The 17053-nt window shown below is 35.1% G+C and overlaps 2 protein-coding genes across 2 annotated transcripts in view; both read right to left on the bottom strand.

Moving 5' to 3' along the window:
* The window catches only part of LOC137654605 (probable G-protein coupled receptor CG31760), a 1168850-nt gene extending 1167587 nt beyond the window's left edge, over positions 1-1263 (bottom strand). Inside the window, exon 1 of the mRNA XM_068388385.1 lies at positions 609-1263. The gene's annotated coding sequence lies outside the window, so the exon portion shown is untranslated. The remainder of the gene's footprint in view (positions 1-608) is intronic.
* Positions 1264-13590: 12327 nt separating this feature from the next.
* LOC137653940 (protein FAM200A-like) lies at positions 13591-14412 on the bottom strand. Its single transcript, XM_068387572.1, has one exon. The coding sequence runs from the start codon at positions 14410-14412 to the stop codon at positions 13591-13593; it is 822 nt and encodes a 273-aa protein (XP_068243673.1).
* Positions 14413-17053: the final 2641 nt, after the last annotated feature.

Genomic DNA, 17053 nt, shown 5'->3' with positions numbered 1-17053 from the left:
AACTATAAATGAAGAATTCATACTTTCAGCGCGTAAAAGATAAGAAAAAAAAATATGACGACTTCCACCGTGGTAAGCGATGCCTTGGCTGGATTCTCCCATTAAAAAGAGATATTAGTTATTTTACGCATTTGAGGTTACCTAACATTATAACAAAATTTTGGAAAACAGAATTAAGACCATTCTAAAGCCCTAAATTTTCCTCTAACTATAGGCCACGCAAATGTGCTAAAATCATCGATCGGTAGCAATTCAAGAGACTATATGCCCTTCTTTAAATGTATAAATAGAAAAAATCGACAATAATAGATTGTCAAAGTTTAAAAAAAAAAATAGACACTAACAGTTTCTGAACCAAGTAAGGTTTAGATATTTCCTATACAAACCATCGCTATTGAGAAAACAAAATTATCTGTAAAATGAACATTATTGCACTGCAATATTACTTTTTTTCAATTTTAAATCTAACCGCGGCAAAGCTCCAAATTAATGCCATGCCATACAGTGAAGTTCGGCAGAGCTCCATACAAACTATCAATTCTAAGAAAAAATACAAGGGTATGGTTGTAATCATAACACTGAAACATTAAAATGTGCAGTCAACTCACCTTATGACGAAAGTTGCAATAGATTCCGTATCAATATCGCACTAATAACCAGGAAAATGCAATAACCACACTTCAAAAACCCTAGGTCTAGGCTAATGCCATTTGAATGTACAGCAGAGCATTCTTAAAAGTGATTTGGGGCTATCTGTTTTCACAGTCAAAATAGCCGTTTATTATAACCAAGGTAAATATTACTTATGTCATTTTATTCCCAAGGTAACCGTCTTTAACCACCATTTACAAAGCAACCTTTAGTACATCCCTAGTTCATAACTTGCTAGGCTGTATTACCTTCATCTCAATTCAGTTATAAGAGAAACTTTTACGTGCTTTATCTCGCTTGGCTAAATGAATTATACCAATTACAATTTGTTTTCAATTTATCAGCACTACTGTATACCAAAAAACACTTAAGCCCGATTACCGTAGGCTAATTCCGTTCCAATATCTGAATAGCCTATACAGTATAATTAACATGTATTCACATTTTGCAGAATTAAAAGGGAACCATCGTGTTCCAGATAAATAACTGTTTTCGTTAGCGATGTGTCTAAACAATAAGTTAAAAGGGGAATGGAGCAAACTCAACCGTCATTTTGAGAATTTGAAGACTGGCACAAAATACACGTACACTCTTCTCGCTGCCAAGCGAGGGAATGATAATTTCTCATCCCCTCGACCTCGAATCGTCGCGCTAGAAGGCTCGCTCAGGGGCCCCATGCAAGTCTACTGGCTCCAACGATATGTTAACCATCATTATTTACACCCCAATTTATCATCCTCTTAAATTTTAAGGTGTACTTTTACTGCAAAGTTCAAAGAGCGACCACAATTATAAGAAAGAAAATGGTCCAATTACCTTCATTACAATCTAAAGGATTGCTAACGACGACTTATCAATAATTTAAATAAAATAACCCTATTACTTTTTATCATTTTAAAAAGCATGCATGATGGTACAAACTTAGGTAAGATCTTTTGGGGGAAAAAAATCAATGAGATGTCACTATAACAACAGTGTCTAAGACTGAATTATAGCGGTGGTATAGTTACGCTCAGTCAAGGGCTAATTGATCCTGCATATGAACAAACCACCTGTAGGGACCGTTCGACACAGTCAGGTGAGCATGCTACTAGTAAACAAAACTGCAGTTTGATGAATAGTGTATATTATAAATTTGTTGGTTTACATCTTCGTTCTCTATATTGTTGCGCACAGTCGGATTAGTAATACAGCACAATAAGAAATCAAGTATAACACTCATAACATGAAGTTTACCGATTTTCTCTTCCTTTTTAATAATTAATCACGTTATAAATTGTCCATAGCTAAAATGTTCTTAAAATGTGTTGACATACCATTTGTTAATCATAGACGATTATGAAAAAATCTTAATGAATCCTTGAAAATTAACAAACAATTATAAATAATCTGTCATAGTGGATTTTTGTTGCTGTCAAGATAAGACTTTCAAGCAATACTTTACTATTTCATAGATTTATATTAACTTCCTATTATTTTCTGCTGTCCACTTGTCTCCATTTTAGAAGCTTAAAACGGCTACCATTGTAAAGTGATTACAAATACATTTCAGTCTAGACTCGCAAACTTTTTAAATCGAATAATATCGTTATTCTTCAATTTTTTTTTTTCGAATAGGCTATTTAACCGGTCCCGGTAAAATAGACAAACCTACTTTTAAGCTTATTTTGCCGGTCCGGTAAAATAGACAAACATGCTTTGAAGCTTATTTTGCCGGTCTCAAACAAATATGAATATTTTATTGTTTTATAGGTTCATTGCAATGTTGTAGGCAAATTTATAAAAAAGTACTAAGCAAGAAATTATCTAACAAGTTAATAGCAAATATATTGAAAAGTAGTTGTTGAGTAATTCTATCATACAAACAAACTTCAAAACAATCTCTATAAAAGGCAATGTTTTTAAAATAGCATAGCACTTGGCAAAATAGACAAACCTACTTTTAAGCTTATTTTGCCGGTCCGGTAAAATAGACAAACATGCTTTGAAGCAAATATGAATTTATTGTTTTATAGGTTCCTGGCAATGTTGTAGGCAAATGAGTATAGCCAAGACTATGAGCAAAGATTGTGTGTGCTAGAGGATTTATCAAAGATGTGGGAAGTAGGAAAACAAGCTTCAGTTGTTGAAGTTATTGAGCAGGATCTACCAGTGATTGACATTCCAATTGACCATAATTTCAGCATCACTGAATGCCAGATATACAGAATTCTGGCTTAATACCTACAGGTACAGAATTATCTGCAGCCAACTGTGAAACAGAACCACCCACTTTTACTGAGAACAGTGCAGTTCCATAACCTGCTAATCCTAAATTGGACAATGTCACTTTGCCTCCAAAAGTCAAGAAAAGGGGTAGACCCAAAGGGTCAAACAGTAATGTTCTGGGACTTCCAAAGAAAAAGTCAAGACTTGATAAGCCAACTCCATTCATCAAAAAATCATCTAATGACAGGGATCTACAGGTACTTGGCTACTTTGTAAGTGATAAAGATGCCATCCGTGCCATGTGTGGAGAGGTTCTCTCTGAAAATGCGGTAGAACAAAACCCTTCTTCAATTCCAACAGCATGTCGGGATGAAAATGTTTCAATCCATAAAATCCGCCGATATTTTTATTCAGACGGTTGGAAAGCTGTGGAGCATGTTTATGAAGACTCAAGATTGTCAGCAGGGTGGACGTGTGAGCTCTGTAGTCAAGATGGATTCTGTGGTCTGTGACTGTTGTCTTCAGTGGGTGCACCTAAGTGGTAAAAGAACGCTCCCGAAAGGAAAGTTTTGGATTTGCAGAGACTATTATGCCTAAAAATTCCAAGACAGCTGTATTTATTTTAATAATTGATTAAAATAATCGTTTTAATAATTTTTAATTTGTAGTGAACAAGATTCAAAATTGTCTTTAAAATTATATAAATAAATTTGTTTTAAGTGTGTATTTTTTTTAGTTTTATTGTCATTATTTATAATATTTACCGGCAAAATAAGCTTAAAAGCAATTTTGTCTATTTTACCGGGACCGGCAAAATAAGCTTAAAAGTAGGTTTGTCTATTTTACCGGGACCGGCTAAATAGCCTCTTCCATTTTTTTTTTCTTCTTTTTTGGCGGGAGGCCCCTTCGCGGAGGGTGGAAGAGAGCATTCCAAGCTGTCAAATATAAGAAGATAACTAAAGGGAAACAACAAAGTATATCTGTTTATAGATATTATTTGATAGTGAACGTTTACTAATGAGAAACCTGCCTTTGTAACTGGTGCTGGAAGTGCAATAGGTAAAATAACGTTCCGGGTTTTAAAAGTACATTCAATGAAGGATAGACCTATGCAAGGTCTATAGAATACGAGGTCTACCCACGCGCAGGTAAATTGGGGGTTAGCGGGGATTAGAGGGGTAAACGTTAAGTGGGGGTAAGTTTCGTGACGTCACAGAGCTCCATTGGCCCGCGAAAGAGTACCATTCAGCATTAGCTTGCTTTGCAAAAGTTCAGTTTTCTTCATTATCCCGTTGAAAATAACATTTCTATTTCAGAAAAAAATTAATATTATAAGCTATTTTGATGACTAAATTTCGTTACAAAATACTTCCTGTGAGAAAGTTTTTAAGGAAAATGGTTTAAAAAGTCGCATATCAGAAAAGAACAAATATTATCCAAATCCTTTATGGAAATATTGTTTCACCAAATGTACAATTAAGCAATGTGCATGCATATTTAGATACATTTCTAAACTAATCATTTACTAATGACTCAAAACTAAATCTTAAAAATATCTATTAAAATAAAGTTGTACAAACACATAATAGAAATAAGTGATCATGATTATTACATTTTACAATCTTCTAACTTTAATAGTTATTTTCCTTGCAGAAGTTATTTCTTTTAGTTAATATTATTATTCTAAAAATATTTCGTCAACGAACAAAATAAGTGACTAAAAGTGGTAATCCCATTTTATTAGGAATATCTAATGCTATTTTTTACTACTCTGTGATAACTTTTATTTTTTTTTTCAATATTCTTTATCGGATCAGTAAATTCTTTTGATGCCTCCACTAATTCCTTATTTGCTGAGCTAATTATACCTGCCCACGAATCGTCCCCCTTTAATACAGATTTGTGCATTAGGGAAACTTGAGGGCAATGGAACCGGCGAAACAGTCTAGACCTTTCTATTTTGCATCATCCATATGTCCAATTATCAACTTCCCCTATACTTTTGTAACATCATTTCCTTCACCGTCGCATTCATCGGGCAGACAAAATATCATCGCATATAGCCTTAGATCACGTTGTAGCGATTTTTCATCTTTATCTAGAGAGAGAGAGAGAGAGAGAGAGAGAGAGAGAGAGAGAGAGAGAGAGAGAGAGAGAGAGAGAGAGAGAGAATTATTATCAAGAATATAAAAGGTTCTAGCTGTTATCTATTTTGCAATTGGGATCTGTATTATATTTTGACCTTATAAGGTAACTGTCTTTCTCTAATAGATACTATTTAACTGTATCTAACGCTAGGTGCTGATAGCAGACTTCCATTTATCACAAAAAGGTAAGGAAATGTTCAAGTCCATCTTGATTCATTCTATAAGTCAATAAAATGATTTATTAAATATAATTTTCTCCTTTTTAACAATATTGGCAAAGATTCACAAGAAACTGCCAATCCTATTTGGAATGAATAAAGACAATTATTTCCCATTAGCTTCAATGATTTTACTCGGTGTCTTGCAATTGATGAAATCATCCTGATTTTGTAAGATCAACCCGTATTAATTTCTGAACATCTTTGTATCGTACGGAACTCCAGAGATAAATTGACTTATTTCTTCCCAATGCTTATCTAAAAATAATCTTTTGCTACAGAAATATTTAAGCGATTTCGTAATTGTTTCTAATATCAATTGTACAGCTAATTTTACATTCATACGCTGAAAACCACTGACATTTATATGTTTCTCCAAATTTATGTGATATTTTCAGATCACTTTTACATTATAAGTTCCCTTAGCGAAGAGCAGTGGACAAAATCACCGTCACTTTGCTGAAAGCCATTATCAAAGAAATTGTTTCTTATTAGTCTCATGAGATGTGGAGCATCAGCAAAGACACAAACAACGCGATCGGTGATGCTGGATTTTCAATCATCGAATTATGCACAATTATGCTTAGAGATTTCCATAGACTACCGTTGGTAGGACCTAGGTCGTTAAATATAAACATTACAGGAAAACTCGCTAGTTCTATCTAAATGATAGTATAATTTTTAGAGCACAAAGAGTATCTGAATCTTAGTCATAACTACATTTTTAGGCAATGCTGCCTTCATCAAATCATTAGGTGGAAACACGCTCAAAATTATTTGTGATTTGTCCTTAAATAATTTGATAACGGTCTTTAAAATTTATGGTTCGACATCCAACATATACTAACACAACTATTTAACGTAGAAATGGAAGAAAGATTGAAATATTGAACATCAGCTTCCTTGTAAGCAAACTGTAAAATAGTAAATACCGGAAAACAAAGGCTGGTAAATCAGACCACGGGGCGGTGTGACGTCATCAATAACCGCATGGCTAGCCTGCGCAGTAGAGAACACAGTTTGGGCCGTTCAACAGTTGACCGTAACGAAGAAATGGTGTTGGGATTGACCATGAGCCGTTCTACAAGACCATTAAAGTAATCAATGAAGACAAGAAAGGACAGTTTTTGAGATGTTGTTTGTTCTGCTGGCTCTCTAAAGTAGGTTAGTTTAGTTACAGTTGAGCAACGACTCAACGCTTTTCACACAATTCATAGCATCTATAATGATGGGTTAGAGTTAGACGTTCTCGGAAATATCAAATTACATCTCACTTGATCTTTGGAAAAGAAGTTACATTATTGCAACTTTATATATATATATATATATATATATATATATATATATATATATATATATATATATATATATATATATATATATATATATATATATATATATATATATATATGTGTGTGTGTGTGTGTGTGTGTGTGTGTGTGACCCTATCTAACTGGGGATACCTTAACGAGGTGAAAGTGTTTGCGCATCGCCATGATCAGCAAAGCTATACTAGTCTAGGCCTCAAACACTTGGTTGATTTGCTGCTAGCGATCAGGCCTAAATCTTCAACCATCACCAAACCGCAGTGGCCAGCGTGGAGATGAAAACTAGCCAAACGCCAGACATGGGCCCCAGTCCTTAGTGGCAGTGGAACAAATGCCGCCACGGCAGTTACGTTCCACTGCAGAGGGTGCTAAAAATCGCTGGTCTAGATCAGGTCACCTTTGGAAACTGAAGCTTGCAATATACAATGTCGGAACCCTGTCTAGGGAAGAAGACATTGCTGTGTTACTAGAAGAACTGAAAGGAATTAATTGGGATATAATAGTATTGGGTGAAATTTGAACTTCTGAATCTTATATAGAGTTGAAAGAGCCATATATTTTGCTTCAGAGGATGTGAAAGTAAAAAAGAAAATGGAGTGGTGTTTCTTATTGATACAAATCTTGTAGGTAGCATAGAATTTTAGTACTAATGAAAGAATTGCAAGATTTATTGTCAAACTAAATAAGAAGTAGGCTATAAACTTAAGATCTTCAAACTAATGCTCCAACAACATCCCATACAGAGGAAGAAATAGAAACTTTTTATGAAGATCTGGCGATATCTATGAAAAACTTTAGATTCAATTTACATTTGTTTTGGGTGATTTCAATGCTAAAGCATGTCAAAAGAAGAGAGGAGAATCAGCAGTAGGTAAATTTGAGGTAGGCACAAGGAATGACAGATGAGACAGGCTTGTATAATTTTCTGAGAGAAACGATTTTAAAATCATTAACACTTTATGAAAAGGGACATAGAGAAGCCCAAATGGAGAAACAAAAAATGAAATAGATTTTATTCTCAGTGAAAATATTAATTTATTATTATTATTATTATTATCATTATTATTATTATTACAAGCTAAGCTAAAGCCCTTGTTGGAAAAGTTTGATGCTATAGGCCTAAGGGCTCCAACAAGGAAAATTAGCCCAGTGAGGAAGGAAAACAAGGAAATAAATAAACTACAAGAGGAGTAATGAACAAGCAAAATAAAATATTTCAAGAACAGCAACAATATTTAACTGGATGTTTCATATATATGCTATAAAAAAATAAAACACAAGCGGAAGAGAAACAAGATAGGATAGCATGTCCGAGCGTACCCTCAAGTAAGGAAGAAGAAAGACTTTGTGAAACGGTAAGTAGACATTTTACATCGCAACGTGAAGCAAAAGCATTATTTTACCGTTTGTTTACATGAGTTTACATATTTTTGACACATGGCATAGACTGAGATATGCATGTAGTCTGCTTGGTTGACTAGAAGTTTATAAATATAAAACTACACAGCATTTTTTGTGACGTCATCGGGTTTTCCACCTATTATGACCAAGGACTACTTTGAAAGTTTTACGTTTTATCCATCAGCCGCCAAAACGTTGTTGTTGTATTAAAGTGGTGCGAGACATTAACATTTCAATATAGTTTTCAGCTTTGTCATTTCAGTCTTCAATTTGATGTCAAGCAGGAGCCAGTGCCAGAGTTTCACATGGCATTACTTTGAGCTTCAATTTATTTGGACCTTCATGGGAATCATTTCCAAAACTTTCCCCTTGTAACTAAACACAGCATGTTGGAACTCTTTCTTGTCTTGTGAGAAATGCTAAGTTAAATGTTCTATCAGTTTGTATATTACATCAACTACGTAAATATTTATAAACTTTTATAGCAATGTCAATTATTTGATACATTTTAGCTATGTATCCATGGTAAGCATTTGTATAAATTAACATTTGGTAATCGAGTTCCTTGTTTTGTTTTTTATTTCGAGATAAAAAACAGAAGAAAAAATCTGATGCCTGGTTGTGTTTTCCTTGTTAGTTACATTCGTTTTGTGCGATTCTTCAAGGATCAGGAAGATATAACATTCCTGACAGCTGTGATATGGGCTGAAATGAAGAAGGCGCGCGCCACCTAGTGGCAACTCAAATCCACCAGTACCTCATTACTCCAGGTCAGATAGATTCATAGTGATTAAATGTTTATTGGTCAATAACAGTACCAGACATCCTCACATGCATACTTCAATATTGTAAATACTGATAGCATTTAAGCTTATCTTTTGTACAAGTAATAATGTTCAGGTATCACTCATGTTACTTACAAGTGACTCAGAATGAAGGGTTTACAGTAGTCCAAAAAATTACTCAGCAGAGCCTACAGTATCTAATTTTCCATCAACAAAGATGTAACAGTGTTAAACAACTCAAAGTCAAGCGACCTTAGAATGGTGAGAAGAAAATGTTCCTTCCTTAGAAAGAAAGAGAAAAATTATTCTTAAGAAAGATGATTGCAATAATTACAGAGGCATAACACTTACGTCAGTTGTTATGAAAATATTTAGTATGCTCATCCTATAGAGACTGGAGAGAAAGATTGATGAAAAACTGAGAGATGAACAAGCAGGATTTAGAAAAGGTAGAAGTTGCACTGACCAAATTTTTATTTTGAGGCATGTTGTACAGCAATGCGTATAGAAATCCCCTTTTGATGGTATTTGTGGACTATGAAAAAGCCTTTGATAGTGTGCACCGTCCAATTTTGTGGAGAGTCCTGCGTTTTCATGGAATGCCTCTTAATTATGTAAATTTGTTCATGAGCATAGCAAGTGTAAAGTTAATGTTAATGGAGTCTTATCCAATAAATTTCCAGTGAACAGCAGAGTATTCCAAGGGAATGTGTTGTCACCTATGTTGTTTATCCTCCTCAAGGATTTTGTAATGCGTAGAACAGTCAGAGATGGGGGAGAAGGATTGGACTGGATTGGTGATAGGAATTTAGCAGACCTAGAGTATGTTGATGATACTGTCCGTGTTAGCAGAACACCACTGGATTTGCAATACTTGCTTACCAGAATGTATGAAATATTACACAAGGTTGGGCTGAAGATAAATAGAAGAAAGAAAGAGATGATGAGAACGGAGTATGCAATGGAAGATGAAATATCATTGGAAGGAGAAAGGATTAATGATGTAGAATCATTTAAGTATTTAGAGACTATGATCTCCAATACGGGGTCTTAGAATTAGAGTTTAGTTTAGGATTGAAAAAAGCAAATCAAACAATAGCTAGGTTATGTAAAATTTGGAAATTAAATCGCCTGAAATTACATATAAAGATCAGACTATATATCAGTTTAGTGAGATCGGTGTTACTGTATGGACATGAGTCATGGTATGACAATGAAACAATCTCCGACAGATTTAGTAGATTTGAGAACAAAGCCCTCAGAAGGATATTGGGAGTTAAATGGCAGGACAGGATTAGAAATGAAACTATAAAAGAGATTACTCGAGAGCCATGTGTGGATGAGATCATGATGAAGGGTAGATGGAGATGGTTTAGCCATGCTCTTCGCACTCCCCTAGAGTGATTAGTTCACCAAACGTTCAGCTGGGCTCCACAAGGCACTAGAACAGTTGGAAGGCCCAGGCCTACATGGATGGGCAATGAAGCTTAAAGTAGGAGATGATAAATGGAGAAGTACTGAATTAAAAGCTCAAGATAGAGACGACTGGCGAAATCTAACCGAGGCCCTTTGCGTCATTAGGCGTAGGAGGAGATGATGACGAAGAAAGATAATAATCACTCCTGTAATTAGAGAAAAATCTGACGAGTTTAGTTTTGCAACACAAAATAGATATTCTCACCTACATGATTAAATGGAAGCAAGTAATGAAGAAACAAACAGTAATTTAACAAATTTGGTATTGGAACCAGCACAAGAGATGGGTGGAAAAGTTCGTAAAAAAGATTAAGGAAGAGTATCAGTAAAGACCAAAAATCTAATAAAGAGATGAAATAGAATTAGCAGAACTACCAAAAACAATAAACAAATTAAAGATCCAAGACATTCGTAAACATAATCAGACCAAAATGGAGGAAACTAAACAATGGAAGAAGCATGAAATTAATGAAAAGAAAACTTTGAACAAGACGCCAACAGATGTTTCCTTTAAAGAATGAAAGTGGAAATATTACCAAAAATACACATGGAGTATTAAAAATTGCAGAGAATTTTTTATACAATGCTATACAATAGTAATATAAGAAATAACTGCCAATAAAAACAATGAAACACCTGAACCGGTACCAGACGTAACAATAGGAGAGTTAAATAAGGATTCAAAAGCTATGAAAAGGGGCAGAGCAGCCGGAGAAGATGGTCAAATAGTTGATTTAATAATAGATGGCGGAGATATCATAGTAAAATTCTCGTTGAACTTTACACAAAATGTCTGCAAGAATGTTCAATACCTACAGCTTGGAAAAAACTTATCATTATACTAATTCACAAAAAGAGAGACACAAAAGACCTGGAAAATTACAGCCAAATAAGTTTACTCTCCATAATATACAAAATATTTACTAAGATCATATTAGGCCGAATAGGAACACAGCTACAATTTAATCAACCAAGAGAGCAGGAAGACTTTAGATGTGGGTATTCAACAACTGACCATATGTATGTAATTAACCAGCTAATGGAAAAATCAATAAAGTATGACATACCACAAGATATGGCATTTATAAAACTTGAGAAAGCTTTTGATTCTGTCAAAACCCCAACAGTAATGAATGCCATTCAATGACAAGGAATAGATGAATTTCATGATAAAACACTTGAAGTTATGTATACAGGACAGGAAGCACAATAATCCTAATGCTACACAAAGATGATTGAGAAAGGAGTTAAACAGGGAGACACCATCTCTCCTAAATTATTCACATCATGCCTAGAGGTAGCTTTTAAAAATTTAGATTGGGAAAATGTAGGAATTAATATCAACAGGGAATACCTTGATAACTTGAGATTCGCAGATGACATAGTTGTGTTTAGTGAATCATGGGAGGAATTGTAAAACATGATACAAAATTTGAATAGAGAGAGCAGAAATGTAAGACTGAAAATTAATATAAGTAAAACTAAGATAATTAGGTAGTATGTTGGCCAGAGCATCAGCCACCTGTTGAGATACTAAAACTAGAGCGTTATTCGGTCCTTTTGACTTATCCGACAGTAATTCATTGGATCCCTCTCTCTGGTTGCGTCTCATTTGGTCTTTACCTACACATACACCGAATAGTCTGTCCTCATACACCTGACAACACTCAGATTAAGAAACTATTCTTCTTTGCTCAAGGGGTTAACTACTGCAATGTAATTGTTCAGTGGCTACTTTCTTCTGGGTAAGGGTAAAGAGTCTCTTGCTATGATAAGCAACTCTTCTAGGAGAAGGACACTACAAAATCAAACCATTGTTCTCTCGGCTTGGGTAGTGCCACAGCCTCTGTACCATGGCCTTCCACTGCCTAGGATTAGAGTTCTCTTGCTTGAGGGTACACTCGGGCACACTGTTCTATCATTGGGAGACTAGAATCATGTAAGTAGCGTTGACTGTAGTATAATCTATTATCTTGTAATAATTTATAGCGTTTTGAAATCACAATCCTAATTAATTTTAGTTTTATACACAAAACGACATAAGCAAAAAATAAGTAATAACTTTGAAATCATATCACAAAGGCATAAATTGTTATCATTAGACTATAGCACTCTGCTTAAGCTGTTCTCCATATAGACGCCCTCTTACCCAGTTAGAATACTTCTATCCAGACGGACAGCTCGAAGACTAGTCTCACTGACTCTCGCGAAGTCACGTTGACAAAGGGATTCGTGCTACAATAACATATTTAATCTTTGTTCTGAAGTATTATTATAGCATGATCTGTTCTTTTTTAACGAACTAACATCATTCAATGTTAAAAAAATTCATAACAAGTGACCAACGTTGTCTCATACATACACATGTTTAAAAAGTTAAATATAAGATGTAATACCAGAACAACGCTTGTCCGAAGCAATAAAGAAAAAAAAAAGTATCACCAGTTTTGCTGCATACTGTACATGTTTCAAACTCAATTCTTACTTGAATAGGCAGCCAGTGTGAATCAACTATAATGTAGGAGTGATCCTTTCTCGGGGTGGGACACCTTTTATCAGTCTTTCTCCTCTGTTTATTATGCTTAGCAATTTCTCAGGTTGCACTTTTGGTAAATTGTAGTGGATGGCTGTAGTTACATTAGTCAATCCTAGTAATAACACAGTTTATCACAAGTTTCTTTACAGATTGTTCATCCAGGCACTTCTTTATAAAAGCAATGTTTCTAAGATAATAGCCAGCAGTTCTTACTACATCATTTATTTGGGCATTGAAAGACGAGTTACAGTCAAGAGATAATTCTAAATCGAGAACTTTACTATAGATAACGGGTTAGAGTTATTTATGTTTCTTTGAATATCATTCAAGTTTCTTAAGCTTTATTTCTTTCTAACCACCATAAACTCAGTTTTATTTTCATTTAATTTTAGTTGTTTCATTGTCATCCATTAACTAACACTGGCAAGAATTTGGTTTAGAATTTCAGTAGTGTCGTCTATATCATTCATGAAGTAAAATTGTGTCTCATCTGCAAATAGCTTGAAGCTCACTCCACGACTTTGTAGTATTTTCGATAAACCAATAGCGTAGATACCTCCCCTGAGGTACCCTTCTGTTTAATGGTTCACATGATAAGACTTTCCCATTTGTACACAGAAGTTTCTGTCAAACAAGTAGTATTGAAAAGCTTGATCTTCAGTACCGATACACCTTAGAGCAGCGTTTCTCAACCTTTGATAGCCCATGGCCCCCCTCACCGAATGGCTAACACTCGTGGCCCCCTGCCCTTCAATAAAAAAAATGCAGATTTTGTTTTATGTTGTTTATTCAGTCACTAAAATTATAAATCAAATTAAAAATTTTTGCTGAACAATATAATCAATGAGACACTTGCTGTTGGGCTCGTGTGACGAGGCCTCTTATGTCCGGCTCTGTCTTGGACACAGCAAGGCGAATATTGTTCCCAACATCAAGACGGTTTCTGGACTTCGTTTTAATGGTCGCCAGGTCAGAAAATCCAGATTCGCAAAGGTATATTGTGGCGAATTGAACGTGCATTTCGGATGCCTTCTTGCTGAGTAGTGGATATGCATCCTGAACAGACAACCAGAAGCTGGAGAGGTCTTCTCTGTTACTGAAGGCCAGCTTCATTGCTTTTGAGACCTTCAACTCTGCGAGCTCCTCTGCTTCGTCTTCAGTAGGTTCAATTTCGGTGTTAAATGGGTCTCTGTGCCATGGAACATCCAATGGAGCATCGTCGAAATAAGATTTGAACGCAGCGGAGAGAATGTCGAGATGTCCAATGATGCAATCTTTGATGCCGATGGGAAGTTCAATCCTCTGCGTCTGCAGATGCTCGTCCAAGAAAGGAAACGAGGCTGTGGATCCGGCCTCGATTCGTGCCTGCCAGACTCCCATTCGAGCAGACAGTCCGGCAAGCTTGTCTTGAACGTCACTGACTGTCACATCATGGCCTTGCAAAGACTGGTTCATTTCGTTGAGTCGGCCGAATATATCGGCCAGGTAGGCGAGCATCATGACGAACTCTTCATTGTCGAAGTGGACATGGAGGTTGTTTTCGTTCTCTCGCAGGAAAATTTCTGTCTCCAACCGGAGTTCATACAACCGAGAGAGGCATTTCCCCCTCGATAGCCAACAAACTTTGGTGTAAAACAGAAGTCCCACATGTTGCGCTCCCATTTCGTTGGCCAGAAGTTGGAAGAGCCGATGATTTTTGGCCTTCGCACGAATGAAGTTGATCACTTTGACCGCAACGTCCATGACTTCCAACAAACGCGACGGTAGAGTTTTAGCAGAGGGCAGTACAAAAATTTCAGTGATGAGTCACGTAATATCAAGGCTTGATTATTGCAATTCTCTGTACTATAAATTGCCCAAAACACTACTAAGAAAGCTTCAAAATGTGCAAAACTGGCCGGCTAGACTGATAAAAGGCAATAAATTTCGGAAGAGAATAACTCCTGCACTGATCGATCTACATTGGTTACCTGTTAAGGCTAGAATTGAATTTAAGATTTGTTTGTTGACTCACAAGGCACTTACAAGTGATAAGCCTAAATATCTTCGTGTTGCTTGGTCCCCTACCCTCAAGCTACTAGCGCTGCTGTAAGAATTAGACATGCTGATGACTCATATAGACTATTCGAAATTAGTGTGAATCACGCAATAGGAGGAAGAACTTTTTGTTATGCTGCACCGAGACTCTTCAACGACTTTCCACTTGATGTCAAGAATAGAAAAATTGTGGAAGCTTTCAAGAAAAACCTGAAGACTTATCTCTTTGGAAAGTGTTATAATAGTGATCAGAAAACTATTAAGCCTGAATACAAATGCTAGCGAATAACTGAAAAGATACAGAGCAGAATATAAACTGGAAAGAAATTATTTTCACACATCAAGGCCCGCCTGAACAGACTCAGTGTCTGATGGAGGGTGAGAAATAAACCCCTAAAAGTAAAAGTAAAGTAGTCATTTCTGGCCTTATTATATAGATTTCTGGCTTGTGAGGATTTAACTCTTCTCCTTCTACCTTCCATCTTACGTCTATGTCTTTTTGCCTTTAATACTCAGCATCAAAATTTTCCCGTTCCCTATATGTGATCCATTTCTTCAATACTCTGATGCAATTTATTTTAACATCAAAAGTGATGAGGTTATGTGTTTTTGAGATCTCAAACTCTGGTTCAACTTCAAGGTTTCTTATTAGGTCAGAATCTTTCCCACATATGACCAAGTCGAGTGTATGACCACCTACTGACATTGATACCAAAACACTGTTTATTAAATCAAACATCTCAAATACTTCCTTGAGTTCTTTAGCCTTATTATAATTTTCATCATCTACCCAACAATTAAAGTCTCCACCAATTAATGTATTTCTAATATCGTCCACCACACCCACAAGAACACTAAATTCTTCAATGAATTTCTTCATATTAGTCCCTGGTGGTTTATACAATGATATTATATTCAATACCTTACTGTTTCTTGTCAGTTTTAAATAGATATATTCAAACGCTTCAAATACTATTTCATTCATGATAGAAATCATGAGTACACGGCGTCATCTCCTGAATCTTTGAGTTATCACTAATAATTCCCTGCAACCAAGTCTCAGTTAATAAACATAAATCTAAATCCATTTCATTAATAAGATTTCTAATCTTTATGGTTTTATTCCCCACCGATTCAATATTTATCAGACTACACTTAACAAATGGACTAGACTCCATGATCGGTTCTATTTTTTATCGTGGTAAGTTCATCCTTGTATACTTTACAGTTTTCATCATATGTCTTATGATTCGTATCGTTGTAATTCCTCATTGAGCAGTTATGACACTTTAACCTATTAACACTATAATCCCTGGTTCGGTGTTCCTGGCTACACTTGGCACATACCTGAGTCTTACTACAACTATCGGCAGTATGACCAATTTCCTGGCATTTAGAACACTGAAATACATTGTAGGAATCATAAATTTTACAGCATCCTCCATAAGTGGTATATACTCTATCGTCCTTTTTACGGAAAGCTTTCCTGATAGTTGGACTTCACTTAATAATGACATGTGATTTACCGCTATGTCTTGATTTAAACTTCCTGATCAATTTAAAGTCGTCTCCGTTTTCACACATATTCTACCATTCATTCTTCTCCTTTATACTAGTAATTATATCATCTTCATTTTCATCAGTATTGCAGACCTTGATCTTCGGTTTAAGTAGATCCTTTTTTATCCACTTCTGCCTTAATGACTTTCTTGGCCTCTTCTAAGTCATTTTTAGCCTTTTCTAACCCAACTTTATCCACAAAATTAACGACCAAATTTGCCTTGTTAAGAGGTTTTGACCTGTTCAACATCTGTTGTTATCTTCTTCATGATTGTTTTCTTGATCTCTGAAGCCTTCACATTTTCTTCCGTAGATTTTCTGACCAAAGTATTTTTTTTTACTTCAGCTTACTTGCATATGTGGTCTTGGTCACATTCTCTTGTTCGTATTCCGTAAGTTTCTCTTTCACCTCAACAATTTCGTGACACATATTGGTGTATTGAGCAGTTATCATATATATATATATATATATATATATATATATATATATATATATATATATATATATATATATATATATATATATATATATCAGGGTGGTCCACTGCCATAGGGGTGATATATATATATATATATATATATATATATATATATATATATATATATATATATATATATATATATATATATATATATATATATATATATATATATATATATATATATAAACATATACATATATATACACACACACACACACATATAT

Source organism: Palaemon carinicauda, chromosome 15 (genome assembly GCF_036898095.1).
Source record: "Palaemon carinicauda isolate YSFRI2023 chromosome 15, ASM3689809v2, whole genome shotgun sequence".
Taxonomy (NCBI): domain Eukaryota; kingdom Metazoa; phylum Arthropoda; class Malacostraca; order Decapoda; family Palaemonidae; genus Palaemon; species Palaemon carinicauda.
Note: the sequence above shows the minus strand (reverse complement) of the source record. Positions and strands in the feature narration are given on the sequence as shown.